This window comes from Callospermophilus lateralis, chromosome 14, assembly GCF_048772815.1.
Source record: "Callospermophilus lateralis isolate mCalLat2 chromosome 14, mCalLat2.hap1, whole genome shotgun sequence".
NCBI lineage: Eukaryota > Metazoa > Chordata > Mammalia > Rodentia > Sciuridae > Callospermophilus > Callospermophilus lateralis.
In genome coordinates this window covers 59,643,062-59,658,252 of record NC_135318.1, presented here as the reverse complement: position 1 = coordinate 59,658,252, position 15,191 = coordinate 59,643,062, and the positions used below count along the sequence as shown (strand labels likewise).

Here is a 15,191-nt window from a genome sequence, read left to right as displayed (position 1 = left end):
TCTACCTTTTGATCCTCCTTTCTCTTAATTCTACTATCTCTGGTGGAGAAATCCAGAACTGATTCAGTGAGGTCCCCTTTCTAAAGTCAGGCCAAAAAAAAACTGATTAATCTCTGGGCAGCCTGGGCTGCTGCAGATATCACTCTCCCCTTCCCCTGCCACTCTACACCCTACCCCCACTGGGGGAGCCTATAAGCCTTAACAATTACCACACATTTTCCACTGGTCCTGGCACATTGTAAGTGCTTTACAGACATCACCTCACCCCTTTATAATCAAGAATAAAGGCTCAGAAGTTTAGTAATTGACCAAGTTTATAGCTTATGGCCAAAGTGTGTGCCTCTGACCACTACATTATTATGGCTCTCAGGGGTTGATATAGAAAAGGGGACTCCTGCATGACAGTTCAAATTCCTCTGTTGCTCCCTGGCCCTGAGGAGGCTCTTCACTGAGTTGTGGGCAGGAAGGTCCATTGATTTCCTCTAGAACTAGACCAAATAGCACAGGTAGGGTGTCTGTCCTCAGCTGTCCACTCCTGACTCCACATCTTCACTCTGGATGCTGCTGTCAGAACTGCTGGAGGGCTCGTCCAGGGAGGTGGCCATAGCAGACATGGCTGGCAGTTTCAGCTTTTGCTGCTTCTGATACTTGACCCTGCGGTTCTGGAACCAGATCCTCACCTATCATTGGGATCAATGAGCTGACATCAGAATGTGACCAGCAGGTCCTTTTCCTCCTCCAGTCCCAGAGTACCCAGCCCTTGGTGTCTGGCCAAAATTTGTTCCTCCTGCTAAGGGAAGCATCTCCTCCAAAATGCCCTTTACTATAATCCCACTTACAATTCATCCACCTAAACCAGCTCCTATAATGTGCTAGACACCATCCTAGGTAGTGGTGATATAGTGGTGAGCAATAGAGGCATGGTCCCTGCCCTTTTGGAGCTCACAGTAATAAATGTAACAAATCAAAATATATAAATGCAAATGGGGATAGAAACAGGGGTTTGGGTTGGGGAAGTTTTCCTGAGGACCCAACACTAAGCATTAGAGAATGAGAGGTCAGCCTGGTGGGGATAGAGAGGAATAGGCCAGACTGTAGGAAGGATCTGAGTTGGCACCAAACTTGAGTGTTTGAGAACCAGAAAGAAGGAGAATGTGGCTGTTAATAAGAGGGGAAAGAAAAGGGAAAGGAAGTGGGAGAAGTTGGCGGGGGCCATAAAAACCAGGACCTCGGTGGGCCATGGGGAAGGAGTGTCACCTTTGAGGCTTTTAATTGGGACATAGCATAGTTCTGTTTACAGTCTTGAGTGAATTGCACATGGTTGAGCTGCTGTGTGAAGAACAGATGGAGGCAGAAGCAGGGAGACAGTTTGGAAGCTATTGCTTCGATCTGATGAGAACTGGGATATAAACTAGGGACAAAGAAGCAATTCCATCTGCATTTTGGAGGTAGAGGTGACAAGGTTTGCTGATGGTTGGAAATGGAGGAGAAGGAGGAATCTAGAATGAATTAGTGTTTTGAGCAACTGGATGAATAGTGGGACCTGGATGAATGGGAAATGGAATAGATTGGGGGAATCAGAAATTGAGGCTCAGACTTGTGAAGTTTGTATTGCCTACCCTTAAAACACCTAAATGGAGGGGTGGGAGGGAAAGGGACGGGGCAGGGGATTAGCAATGATGATGGAACGTGATGGACATCATTATCCAAGGTACATGTATGAAGACATGAATTTGTGTGAACATACTTTATATACAGAGATATGAAAAATTGTGTTCTAGATGTGTAATAAGAATTATGATGCATTCCGCTGTCATGTATCTAAAAAAATAAAAGCAATTAAAAAAAAAAAAACACCTAAGTGGGAATGTTAACAAGATAGTAATACTAGTCAGTAGAGAAGACTGGGCAGAGGATAGAAATTTGGGGAGTCATTTGTTTATAGATGGTATTTAAAACTATGGGAATAATTGTGGGGCATGGCAATTATTATATTATCACCTATAATACCAGCAGCTGAGGAGGCCAAGACAGGAAGATTGCGAGTACAAGGGTAGCCTCAGCAAAAAGCGAGGTGCTAAGCAACTCAGCAAGGCACTGTCCCGAAAGAAAATACAAAATAGGACTGGGGATGTGGCTCAGCGGTTGAGTGGCCCTGAGTTCAATCCCTGATACCCAAAAAACAAACAAACAAACAAACAAACAAACAAAACATATGGGAATAGATGAGAATAGTAGCTGGGCTCTCTTCTTCCCCACAGCTGAGAGAGATTTTTGAGGTCCCAAAGGGAGGAGCAGCCTGAAAAGGAGACAGAAATGGCCAGAGAGCAGGAAGGAGAACCAAGTGTGTGGTGTCTGGAAGTTAAGAGAAGAATGTGTTAGCTGGATGCCATGATGCATGCCTGTAATCCCAGTAGCTCAGGAGGCTGAGGCAGGAGGATTGAGAGTTCAAAGCCAGCCTCAGCAACTTAGTGAGGCCCTAAGCAAGTCAGTGAGACCCTGTCTCTAAATATAAAATAGGGCTGGGGATGTGGCTCAGTGGTTAAGCAACCCTGAATTCAAACCCTGGTGAGATAGAGAGAGAATATGAATGTGTTTCAGTAAAGGAAGGAGTGGCCACTGTACTGAGAGCTGCTGAGTGGTGGAGTAAGTTGAGGAAGCAAAGCATCAGTTGGCTTTGGCAACATGAAGGTCATTGAGAACTTGCTGAGAAGTTTTAATGGAATGGGAAGGAAAGTATTCATACTGGAATGAGTCAGAGCAAATGGGAAGTGAGGACATGGAGACAGTGAATGTAGAAAGTTCATGAGAAGTTTGCTTGTGAAAGGAGCAGATAAATGGCACAATAGCTGGAGGGAAATATGGGAGTCAAGGTAATCTTTTTTATTATTTTTTAATATTTAAAAAGACTTGAAAATGCCTACTAGGGGCTGGGAATATGGCTCACGTAGTAGCACACTCGCCTGACATGCGTGAGGCACTGGGTTCGATCCTCAGCACCACATAAAAATAAAAATAAAGATATTGTGTCCACCTAAAGCTAAAAAATAAATATTAAAAAAAGGAAAATGCCTACTTAATTTTTTCTGATAGCACTTTAGCATAGAACACTTTATCAAAGTTTTAGATTAACTTTGTATGTTATTCCCACAACTATTTTTCTCATTACATAGGGAATGTGTAAAAAACTAGGGCCTGTCTCCCAACAGTCTGGCCCAAAGATGGTCCATGTCTTCCTCCCACTCCTGACTTAGGACCTTCCAGAGTTGGTATCTGACCCCAGATGCAACCCAGGCCCCACAGGACTCCCTGCTCCCACCTGATTTTCCGTAAGGTGGAGCCGGGCTGCCAGCTGGGCTCTCTTCTTCCCCACCAGATTGTGCTGTTTTGCAAACACTTTCTCCAACTCTTCCAGCTGCTCCAAGTTAAACATAGTTCGAACCCTCTTTTGATGTCTCTCAGTGTCCTGAAGGTCCTCACTAGGGGTCCAGTGCGGGGAGCCCCATAGGCCTGGGCAGTGAGCCACTTCCAAGCCTAAAGAGCAACCAGCAGCAGAGGAGAGTCAGCCAGCAGCTACCTGCCAATCCATCTTGGAGGGGAGAGAACAAACATGTGGTTCACTATCCTGCCTCCCCCTTGGCCAGGTAACAGGGCAAAAAGATGGAGTGGAAAGAAATTATGTGGAAACAACCCAAAACAGATGAGAAAGAAAGAACAGTGAAATGTGACTCCTTTTTCTTCTTCCTCTCAGCCAAGTGGCTTAACTTCTGGCCCCTAATAGGAGTTGCCAAACTCCTCCCTCCTCATCTTGCTTTCTTTCCTTGACTGCTTGGAAAACTCCAAGGGATAGGCAGAGATGGAATCTCCAAATTATCACCCTTTTCATTCATCCAACAAATATCTTTTGAATAGCTGCTATATGTCAAACACAGGAAATGCTGTAGTCATGGAACTCACATCTTAGAAGTGGGTAAACAGTAAATAAGTAAAACATTTAATATGTAAGTGGAGAAGCAGAGACAAGGTGTGTATGCATGGGAGAGGGTAGTTTGCATCTTTAACATTTGAACAGGGCCACTATGTATAGCTTTTGCACATAGGTACCCAGCTGAGAGGGTAAGTGGGTGTGAAAATCTGCCCACTCTCTGCAGGCCAACTCTTGCCCCTAACAAGGGGCTATGTCTGCCTGGAGGAAGTGATGCCCTTTTCTAAGGGACACAAAAGTTTAATTCAGCTCACCAACTTGTGGTCCAGTGGAGGTACATCTACTAGGGAGCAGTAACTGACTCTGTGTGAGAGGATGAAGGAGTGAACTGTTGACTTATCCCAGAGGAGAATATTCTGGGCAGAGAAATGCCAAATGTAGTGCTAAGGCCACTCAGTCTCCACTAGTCTTGGAGAGGCCTCATGGCTAGCAGTCAGACTGCTCCAGTGTAGGGATTGAGGCTGGTATCTCAACTGTCCAGGATTCCAACCACTGGGCTTACCCAGTTTACCGTGTGCCTACATGAGGTGAGACCAAAAGACCAGGCAAAGCCCAACAGGTATGCAGCCTGGTGTATCTAGTCTCTTCTGCCTTGTTTCAAAATCTGAAGTAGTAGAGCCCTTCAAGAGGAAATTAGGCTGGCATGTGATCCTTAAGAGTTTCACTTGGAATCTTAGCTCTGCCATCAGTTACTAGCTATAGGGCCTCAGGCAAGTCAATATACCTCTGTGGGCTTGATTTCCTCATATATAAAATGGTGATAATAATCCATACTTACAGATGTCACAAGGTGCTTAGTGCTATGTCAGGTACAGAGCAAAAGGAAAGTCAATGATGATTTTAAAAACCTATAACAACACAATAGACAATGCAGTGGGGGAAGGGGTGGATTATTTTCAGATATGGGAAGAAATAAGACAGTACCATATCTCATAGCTTGTACCAAGAAAATTTCCAAATGAAACAAATATTTAAATGTAAAAAAGTATACCCCTACCAGGTATAGTGACTTAGAAGGCTGAAACAGGAGGATCCCAAGCTAGGAGTCAGCCTGGGAAAGTTAGCAAGACCCTGTCTCAAATTAATTAATTAATTAATTAATTAATTTAAAGGGCTGGGAATATAGCTCAGTGGTAAAGTGATAGTAGGGCATGGTGGCACATGCCTGCAATCCCAGCTACTTCCTGCCTCTAGCTGAAGCAGGAAGACCACAAATTCAAGGCCATCCTGGGCACCTTACTGAAATTCTGTCTCAAAATAAAATAAAAAAGGACTAATGGCAGAGCACTCCTGGATTTAATCTCCAATATGCAGTCAGACATGGTGGCATACAGCTATGATCCCAGTGACTCAGAAAGCTAGTCTCAGCGATTTAGCAAGGTCCTAAGCAAATTAGTGAGACTCTGTCTCAAAAAATAAAAAGGGCTGGGAATATGGCTCAGTGGTTAAGTGCCTTTGGGTTAAATCCCCAATAAAAAAACAAAACAAAGCAAAACAAAATCAGACTGCAAAAAAAAAAAAGTGAAAAAATTAATACATTCAAACACATAAAAATGAAAATTTTTATGTGACAAAAACAAAAACCATAATCAAAGTGAAAAGACAATAATCTGAGAGAATATTTACATCTTATTACAAAGGGCTAATTTTCCCAATATAAAAGGAACTAGCTGGGCATGGTGGTGCACATCTGTAATCCCAGCAACTTTGGAGGCTAAGGCGGGATATTAGGAAGATTGAGGCCAGCCTCAGAAACTTAGTCCCAAAATAAATAAAATAATAATAATAATAAAGGTTTGAAGATGTTACTTGGTCATAGAGCACCCCTGGGTTCAATCCTCAGTACAGGGAGCCAGGGCAGCTCCAAATAGATTGTTATAAATGTCCAGTTAGAAAACGGGCTAAGTACACAGAAAAGGAAATAAAGATGGCTATTAGACATTTTTTAAAAAAAAAAAGCTCAATCTGAAAGCAACCCAGTAGTTTGATGTCCTAAAACAAAAGCTGCTAAAAGTTATGGGGAGACCAACTGAGGAGTACAACTAAGTGATTGGTTTCTGTCCTGAATAGCCCACTTGATCATAGGCTTCCACACAGCCCTTCTCTAGTTGCTTTGAAGGTGCAACAAGGCCTTTGAGAGAAGAAATGGTTAGAAAGACGTACTTTCTCTTTTTTGCAAGTTGGTGGAAACAAATTCATCCAGGGAGTTTTATCTTTTCAAGTATCATATTCACTCTGGGAAACCTTGTTTTCCCATGTTTTAGAGAATGCTTGGTTTTGTTTAAAACTGGTTAAAATAAGTGTTATTTCCAGGTGAAAAAAATGACTTTTTTGGTTTGATTTGAGGGTAAGAAGGGGAACAAAAACTTTGCTCTTTTAATTTTGATAATTATGTTTAACCGATGATGAAGTATTTGATTATTATAATAAGTAATTAGCAATAAGTGGTTAAGTGCCTTTGGGTTCAATACCCAGTAAAAAATCAAATGAATTGTAAACATCAGTACAATACTCTTTAGTTATGGTAAAGTTGTCTTAAGATGAATGGCTCATATTTTGGTACAGTGTTTGGTGTTAAAAAAAATGTTGCAACAATAAACAAACTGAGAAAAAATGCTCAATCCCAGTTATATTTGAGAAATGCACACTGAATCATTTTTTTCCTCCTTTTGCATTGGTTCTATTTCAAAAGTTGAATAACACCCTGCATTGGTGAGATTGTGGAGAAAAGGGGCACTCTTACACTTAGCTGGTGGGAGTGAAAAGGGGATACAAGATCTGTGGAGGACAATCTGACAAAACTACAAAAGCATCTACCCTTTAAGCCAATGATTCCAGCTATTCTTGAATATCTTATGTGCAGATTATCCATTACAGCACTATGTATAATAGCAAATGAAAAATCAATTGGGCTAGATCAGTTATCTTACATTCTTACAGTGAACTACTCTGTGGTTGTAAAAGAAGCTCTTTATGGACAGGAATTCCTCTCCAAGATACATGATCAAGTTAAAAGAATAAGTGCAGAGCAGTGTGTATGGTATGCATAGGGAAAAGGGGGAAAGAATAGTTGTATGCACTAAGATATTTTAATATGCACAACTACACCCAGAATTAAGTGGGTAGGGGACAAGAAGGGGAAGAGGAAACTTTCTCCATAGATCTTGATATACATTTTGAAGTTTGGATGTGTGAATTTAATATCCATGGGAAAACCAACTTGAAAATTAGACAGTTGGAACATAAATTAGCAAACTGCAATTAATCCCTCAGGTGTTTGGAGAGCTAGTGAAAGGGACTTGGAGGGATGGACAAGCTCTCAGAGAGTGTGAATCTGGATCGGCTTGGGAGTCCAGGTGTTAATGCGCTGTTGAAAGGGGTTGAGGACATGCAAGGCGAGGGGTGTCCCAGCAGTAGGAACCAGGTAAGTCTATGTTATGATGATCTTGTTATGGGTTAATGAGGCTTGACTAACTTTGCTCCTGTTTTCTTCATGGGGACATGGGGAAGCATGAAGCAGGTGTCCCAAGTGGCAAAAGGTTAATGCTACAGAAGTGTTACCTCAACAGTTAAATTCCCACTGGCATTATGTGCCTGTGCAGCAGATCTGCTCAGGTACTATTTTAAGACTGCTGTAAGCAGGCAGGCTCAGAGAGGTTAAGCGTGGAGTCCAAGTTCCTATAGATGTGAGCAGCAAGGGACAGGGGTAGAATCTCGGCCTTTGCCAGCTAACAGGTCCCGCATCACGCATCACGCATGCATCCCCTTCTCAAAGACCAGAGCTATGGATTTGGGACCATGCAGCTTTAGGGAAATGTCTGTGCCAAAGGCAGAGTCCGGAAGGAGGAGACTAGGAGGAGGGCTGGGTCTCCTTGCATCCCCAGCACTGGGTTACCGACCCAGTCTGTCGAACACCAGCACCTCCCGCTCCCACCTCAGCGACCCCGCGGGGAAACCTTGCGTCTCAAACTCAGGTACTTGTCTATTCCAGTGTGAGGCCTCCACTCTCCATCCCCTGACCAATTACCCCGCACGGGCGCTCTGTCCCGCCGTACCTGTGACGCCGAGTCCCTGGAAGCCGCAGAAGTGAGCCATGCGCAGCCCAGGCACAGCCGGCTGTGGGCACAGCGGGTAGACACCCACTCTCAGGTAGGCGGGCAGCCAAGTTGCTGGGCACGCCCAGGGCAGAACTGGGGCCGGAGAGTGAGAGGGAGCAGTCCAGAAGCCCAGGGCCGCACAGGAAGAGACTGGCGGAGGGGAGGTCACCGGCGCGCGGGCGTCGGGCTTAGCCAGGATGGCTTCTACAGAGAAAGAGGACTCGAGGCGACCCGTGGACTGGGGCGTGCCTGGGCCCGCCATGCAGCCAGAGAGCGCGGGTGACGCGGGAACAGGAGAGCCGCTGTCGCGCAGGGGCTGGACCTGAGTGCCCAGGCCAGTCAGCAGCGGGCGGCCTAGCTGCCCCGGGCTGGGCATGGCTTGACCCTAATCGGGATGGGAGCGGAAGGGTAGCAGGGGCCTCTGGGGCTGTGTGGGAGCGCGAAAGGCGAGTAAGAAGACCCTACAGGAGGGGACGAGCGGGACTTGCCCTGGAAATAGAGCCTCAGCTGCAGGCGAGAGCTCTTAAACTTCGCGGGGCGGGACAGGGCGGGGCGGGGCCCCCAACCTCCAACCCGCGCTGCACCGGCGGGGTCTTCTAAATCCGTGCGCACCAGGCTCCTAAATCCGTCGCTGCACCCTACTCCGGGGAAGCAAGGTGGGCACAGCGCTAAGGACTCTGCTCTCTCCCTCCCATCGCATTTGAAAGTGCCCAGCCGCCGGCATGGTTGCGCACGTCTATAATCCCGGAGGCTCGGGAAGCGGAAGCAGGATGATTGCAGGTTCCAGGTCAACCTGGGCAATTTAGCAAAAATCTATCTCAAAATAAAAATAAATAAATAGATCTGGGGATGTGGCTCGGCGGTAGAGCGCCCCTGGGTGCAATCCCCTCTGCCAAAAATAAAAAATAATAATAACAATAAAAACTAAAAGTGCCCACTCCTGTGCTGTTGGGGGAAAGACCTTGAGCTCACTATGGTTTTCTGGTCATCACTTTTTTTTTTTTTTTTTTTGGTACAGGGGTTGAACCCAAGGGCGCTGAGCCACACCCCAAGCCCCCTTTAAAAAAATATTTTCATTTAGAAACAGAGTCTTTCTTTAGGGCCTTGCTAAGTTGCTAAGTTGCTGAGGCTGGCTTTGAACTTGCAATTCTCCTGCCCCAGCCTCCCTAGCCGCTGGGGTTTATAGGCTAGCGCCACCAGGCCCATCTTTCTAGGAATTTTCTGTGCCTGCACACATAGGTCCTCACAGGAAAGAACTTTCCTATGTCCAAAAAGATGTCGAATGGGGGGAAAAAACACGGAAAATTTATATACAGAATTCAAAGTATTGTAATGAATTTGAATAAGAAATCTAATTCATTGCCGATACGTAGGAGTTGGCTCCCTTATATGAATATGACTTGCAGTATATGGGTACAGGGCAGGCATTTGCATCCTCATTTTACAGATAGATAATCAGTACTTTATAACTGTTGTCCTTAGGCAAGTTACAAGTTAGTTTGTATTTCTTACCTGTAAAATGGATAATAATGGCTACACTGGGGTTCCAATGAGGATTGAATGAATGAGTTAGTATATGCAACACTTTTAGTATTGACCTGGTATGTGGTGAGCTGCAGGATATGACTGTGGGGATCCTAGCGATTCCTGATTCCCAAGCTCCCATTGCATGCTCTCTTGCTAAATTGATACCTACACTGAAACTACTCAATAATGTTGTTATGGTTTGGATCTGAAATGTCCCTCAAAGGCTCATCTGTTGAAGGCTTGGTCCTCAGTGCAGCAGTGTTTAAAAGTTGGACTTTGGGGAAGTGCTTGGATCATGAGAAAACTGATCTTATCAATGGATTGATCCATTGATGGGTTCATAATTAAATGGATTATTGAAAGGTTGTGGAAACTGTAGGAGATGGGGCCTAGTTGGAGAAAATAAGTCACTGGGGGAGTGTACACTTGTCCCTGGCTTGCTGTCCACCCCTTCACCAATGCCATGGAGTGAGCAGTTCTGTTCCATCACACTCTCTTTGGCTATGATTATTTGGGATGCAAACATGTCCCTTCTTCTTGGCCAGGTAGGAGTTAGAGGAACCTTCCACCCCTTTCAGCAAATACCAGCTGCCTTCTGATCCACCCTAAAAGCAGCCTGGGAAGTGAGGTTATCCAGGGTGAAATGAAGAATGGGGATGGCAGGACTGGTCCCAGCTCCAAGCTTACTGTGTTCCAACCAAGGGGTGCTGGGTCAGAGAGGAGTAAATAGAGCAAAAAAAGTTAACTATAAACTGGGACCTGGGCACGATACCACATGCTTGTAATGCCAACAACTCTGGAGGCTGAGGAAAGAGGATTGAATGTTCAAGACCAACCTGGGCAATTTAACAAGTGCCTAACTTAAAAACCTAAAATTAAAAAAAGAGGCTGGTGATATAGCTCAGTGTTAGAGCACCCCTGGATGCCACCTCCATCACTCCCCCTGGGTGGGGGGAGAGAAAGAAAGAAAGAAAGGGAGAAGAGAGAGAAAAGAGAGAAGAGAGAAGTTAACTATAGTCTTGGTTCAAATCTGCCTAGTATATGGTTTAATTTACATTTATTTGAAGACTGTTTGTGGTGAGCATCTTTTCATATGCTTATCAGCCACTTGGACATTGTCTTTTATGTGAAGTGCCTGTTCCACTGGTTTGCCTTTTTTTTTTTTTAATTAGGTCCCTAACTTTTATTTTTATTTGTTTACTGATTGGTTTTCCCTGGTACGGGGGAATAAACCCAGGGGCGCTCTACCATCAAGCTATATACTCAGCCCTTTCTTTTCTTTTCTTTCTTTCTTTCTTTCTTTTTTTTTTTTTTTTTTTTTTTTTTTTGAGACAGCATTTCACTAATTTGCTGAGGCCAGCCTGGAACTTGCAATCCTCTTGCCTCAGCCTCCTGAGTAACTCAAGAAAAATACATCTGTGTCCCAAAAGGCAGTGAAGGTGTCTGAAGTCTGGGGTCACTGCACTCTAGGTCTGCAATCCTGCAGAGTCATCTATGAGTTTGATTGGTTCTGGGGGTTGATGGACTAAAACAGGCATCTTAGAAGCCTGACATTTAGCATGTGAAGCACATAAATACTTTACCTTGGCTATACCTGGTCTTGGCCATTAGCAGTCCTTCTGGCATTGAATTGTAGTCGTTTTGCTTTTGACTTTAATTCCTTTTTTTTTTTTTTTTTTTTTTAAGAAAGAGTGAGAGAGAGAGAGAATTTTTTAACATTTATTTTTTTTAGTACTTGGCGGACACAACATCTTTGTTTGTATGTGATGCTGAGGATCGAACCCTGGCCGCACGCATGCCAGGCGAGCATGCTACCACTTGAGCCACATCCCCAGCCCCAACTTTAATTCCTTGATTTGGGAAAACCAAGACATTTCCTGTTCTCCCCCTTGATACTCAGGATCAATCACTCCAGTCAGTACACTAATCCTTTTTGTTAATTCACTGACAGAAGAAGTCCAAAATAGCCAGGGGTAGTCTTAACTTCCAATTCAATGGAACCACTGCTGTTTCCCCTGTGGAAACACTTCTCTCTTGGTAACTAAGGCCTCTAAATAAGCAGAGCTCCCAGTTTTAGAGGTAGAAAGCATAAGTTTTGCTAGATAAACACTGTGCTGTATTGATAGAATCTGTTCTCATTTCTATCCTCTTCTTCCTGTTCAGTTTGGGATTTCCCTTAGTGCCATATGTTGGTTGCTGGTTTAGAACACATCCTGCAGCCTGAAGGACATTACCCAAGTTCTGCAAGAAGTTGCCACCCAGCTGGTGCCATAAGCAAGCCATGAGGGACATGGTAAGACCAATGAGTTCCATGAGCCCGAGGCTACTATTGCCCTTCATCTGCTGTGAAATAAATTCTTTGATCAGATCATTGCTGAAAATAAGGCATTCTATAAGCTCACAGATGGTAACTTTGGCAGAAGACAAATCTGTGTCATAAGAAATGGATTTTTCAATGAGAACAAAGCACCACTTCTTTCTATGTAACCAGCCAGCCACCAAGTTGGAAGTTCAATGTTTATCCCAGCTGATGGGCAATTTGGGTACTCAGCAGTGACTGTAACCAGATTGGCCTTGGTAACTGGGTACCCATGTTACTAAGCCCATGCCTGACCTCCATCCCTCCCACTATGGCCACATTTTTCATGAGCCCATTAGAATAATGTAGGGTCCCAGCTTGAGCTGACTATAACCATCAGGAGTTGAAACCACCATGATTTCCCCCTGAGTAATCTTGGCCTGTTTCCAATCACTACCACCCTGGAGAGTTTCCCAGCATACTATAAGTAAACAAAACTATTAAAATGGTATGCGGCGTTTTATGACAGCTCCTAGCACTGTTAAATGTTAATGTGAGATAAATCAGGTGATTCCTCTGAATTCACTTTTTTAAAAAAAATATTTTTGGTTGTAGATGAACACAATACCTTTATTTTGTTTATTTAGTTTTTTTTTTTTTTATGTGGTGCTGGGGATCAAACGCAGTACCTTATGCATGCTAGGCAAGCACTCTACCACTGAACCACGACCCCAGCCCCCCTGAATTCACTTTTGTCCTACCATTATAAAACTCTCTCTGTTTAACCCAAATTGTGGGGATCCACTGGTTTTACTGCCATCCTCTGTCAATAAGTTGCACTCTGGGTAATCCTCAGTCTGTCTCTTTTTCAGTCTCATAGTACTTTGTGGTCAGGTCTTTTATACCATGTTTTTCCAGAACAAGTAACCACATCTAGTTTGTCATCGGTGATTGAATACCAGTACGTGGTCCTGCTGACGTGGGATCTTATCATTCAGGTTGCCCAGCTTTATGGCAGAAGTTTCTACCATCACTTCTGGCCTGCAGGAAATAGCCACTATAGAGTTCTTCAAGGACATCAGGGCTTTACTCATGAATGTGTTTCTCACAGGCATGGTAAAGGGAGTATTCTCTGGATCTTCCTGAGCACATAGTAAGAGACAGTGAATAGTTTCTATGATAAATCTGCCCTAGCTTTCTTAGCCATTAGGTGTCTTCTTTTTACAATATATCAAAGAAGTTCTGGCATTTCAACTTTCAGATTTCTTTTTGATTCTTAATTTTTTGTAGTTGTGTATGGACAGCATCCCTTTATTTTATTTGTTTATTTTATGTGGTGCTAAGGATCGAACCCAATGCCTCACACACACTAGGCAAGTGCTCGGCCACTGAGCTATAGCCCCAGACCATCAACTTCCCAGATTTCAATCAACCAACTAGATAAGCAGAGTCACTGAAGCTAACACATTGAATCAATAATCTCTGCTTAGTGAGCCCTTATAAAGAAATTCAGCCTCATATGATATATATTGCTTCTAACCTGATCCCATGTCCATACATTTCCTCAGGTTCCGACAGATATAAATTGGCAACTTCATGCTATTGTTTGGGTGTGTATAACACCTTCTCATGGGTCATGCTTCATATTTCATTCTCTAGAGACTGTTTGGACTTGAATCTATAAGCACTGAGAAGTGATGGAGGTATATCTCGAGGGCTATCACTTGGGAGAAGTCTGGTTTAGGTTCCTTAAGCAAGGGGAATCTAAATTCAGAGAGAGGTGGAAAAGAAGGCTCACAGAATTTAGGAACCCCAGGTCCCTAGATTTATTGGAACCTGGTCCTATATATCTCCATTATAATTTTCAGTCTTACTTCCCAATCAATGATCTAATTTTTAACAGAAGAGATCCGTAGGTTGGGAATGCAATTTGTCCCATTAGGTAGCCATAAGACTTTCAGATTCTTTTCATGGTCCTTGAGATGGGAATTCAAGGGGCTGAGAATGTAGCTCAGTAGTACGGCACTTGCCTAGTGTGGGTGAGACCCTGGGTTTGATCCCCAGTACTGCAACAGCAACAAAAAAAAAAAAAAAAAAAAAGGAAAGAAATAAATAAAAGGAGACAAAAGGTAGAAATGAGAATTTAAAGCCCTTTTCCCCCAAGTTCTTTAGGGTGCTTAGAATAATCCACCAATCCCATGATAATTGTTATATCCAAGTGAATGCTTGGTCAAAGCATTGACTTCTATAGGCACATGATGACAGCTAGTACAGGGTATGATTCAAACCACTTTTTTCTCTTCATTATATATCTTGGAGTACCACATAGCTCTTTATAGTCAGTAATCTCTGGTAAGGATCATTTGTGCCTTTAAATGTAATTAAATTACAGAACCAATTCTAGATAACCCATGTCGAATTCAGAGAATCCTTCATTTTTTTCCTCTTGGAACCATGACTGGTAGCAGATTATTTATCATTCATGATCCAGAAAATCAAAAATACTAGGAGTCACAGAATAAGGAATTTATTAAGGGAATTTGACCTTGCACAGTTGTGGGAGCTTGTACATAGTCTATGTGAGGATGTTACTTTGTCTAGAGCTGGGGACTGAAGTGTGCAGGCAGGCAGTTGGGTAGGAAAGATGGACATGGAGTAGAGGAGCAAGGACACACTGAGACTTAGGGAGGAAGAACAAGAATGAACTGGAACCCATCTCCAAGCTTTTCATTTTGTTGATGCAGGTGACCAGCAGGAAAATCTGATGTCCTTCATGATGGAACTAAACATGCTGTTTCCTAGGGCAACCAAAGAGGGCTTAGTAGGAGCTAAAGAAGCCAGGCTGTTGCTCCCTGACAGCAAGGTGAGCCAGCAGGTCTGCCCTAACACCTGCCCCACATGATATTAACATGGTTGCTGCTTTCCTTCTGCCACCTGTGCATCAGGAGCATCATGCAGATTTCTCCTGTGGCCAGTCCTAGTCCATAACCATCCCAAGAATAATTCTAGCTTAACTAAGTAAAAGCATCACACCATTTATAAAAAGGTCTAAAACATGTATAACATAAAACATAATTAGCTGGGTGCAGTGGTGCACACCTGTAATCCCAGCAGCTCAGGAGGCTGAGGCAGGGGGATTATGAGTTCAAAGCCAGTCTCAGCAAAAGCAAGGTGCTAAGCAACTCAGACCCTGTCTCTAGAAAAAATACAAAATAGGGCTGGGGATGTGGCTCAGTGGTCGAGTGCCCCTAAATTCAATTCCTTATCCCCCCCACAAAAAAAA

At 43.7% G+C, this 15,191-nt stretch overlaps 1 protein-coding gene across 1 annotated transcript in view; it reads right to left on the bottom strand.

The window, feature by feature from the left end:
- Positions 1-521: 521 nt before the first annotated feature.
- The window catches only part of Noto (notochord homeobox), an 85,367-nt gene continuing 70,697 nt past the window's right edge, over positions 522-15,191 (bottom strand). The window contains exons 2-5 of the mRNA XM_076832747.1: positions 8,548-8,720; positions 8,041-8,467; positions 3,320-3,534; positions 522-680 (exon numbers count right to left, since the gene is read on the bottom strand). Of these exons, the coding sequence (XP_076688862.1) occupies positions 522-680; positions 3,320-3,534; positions 8,041-8,467; positions 8,548-8,720 (974 nt within the window). The remainder of the gene's footprint in view (positions 681-3,319; positions 3,535-8,040; positions 8,468-8,547; positions 8,721-15,191) is intronic.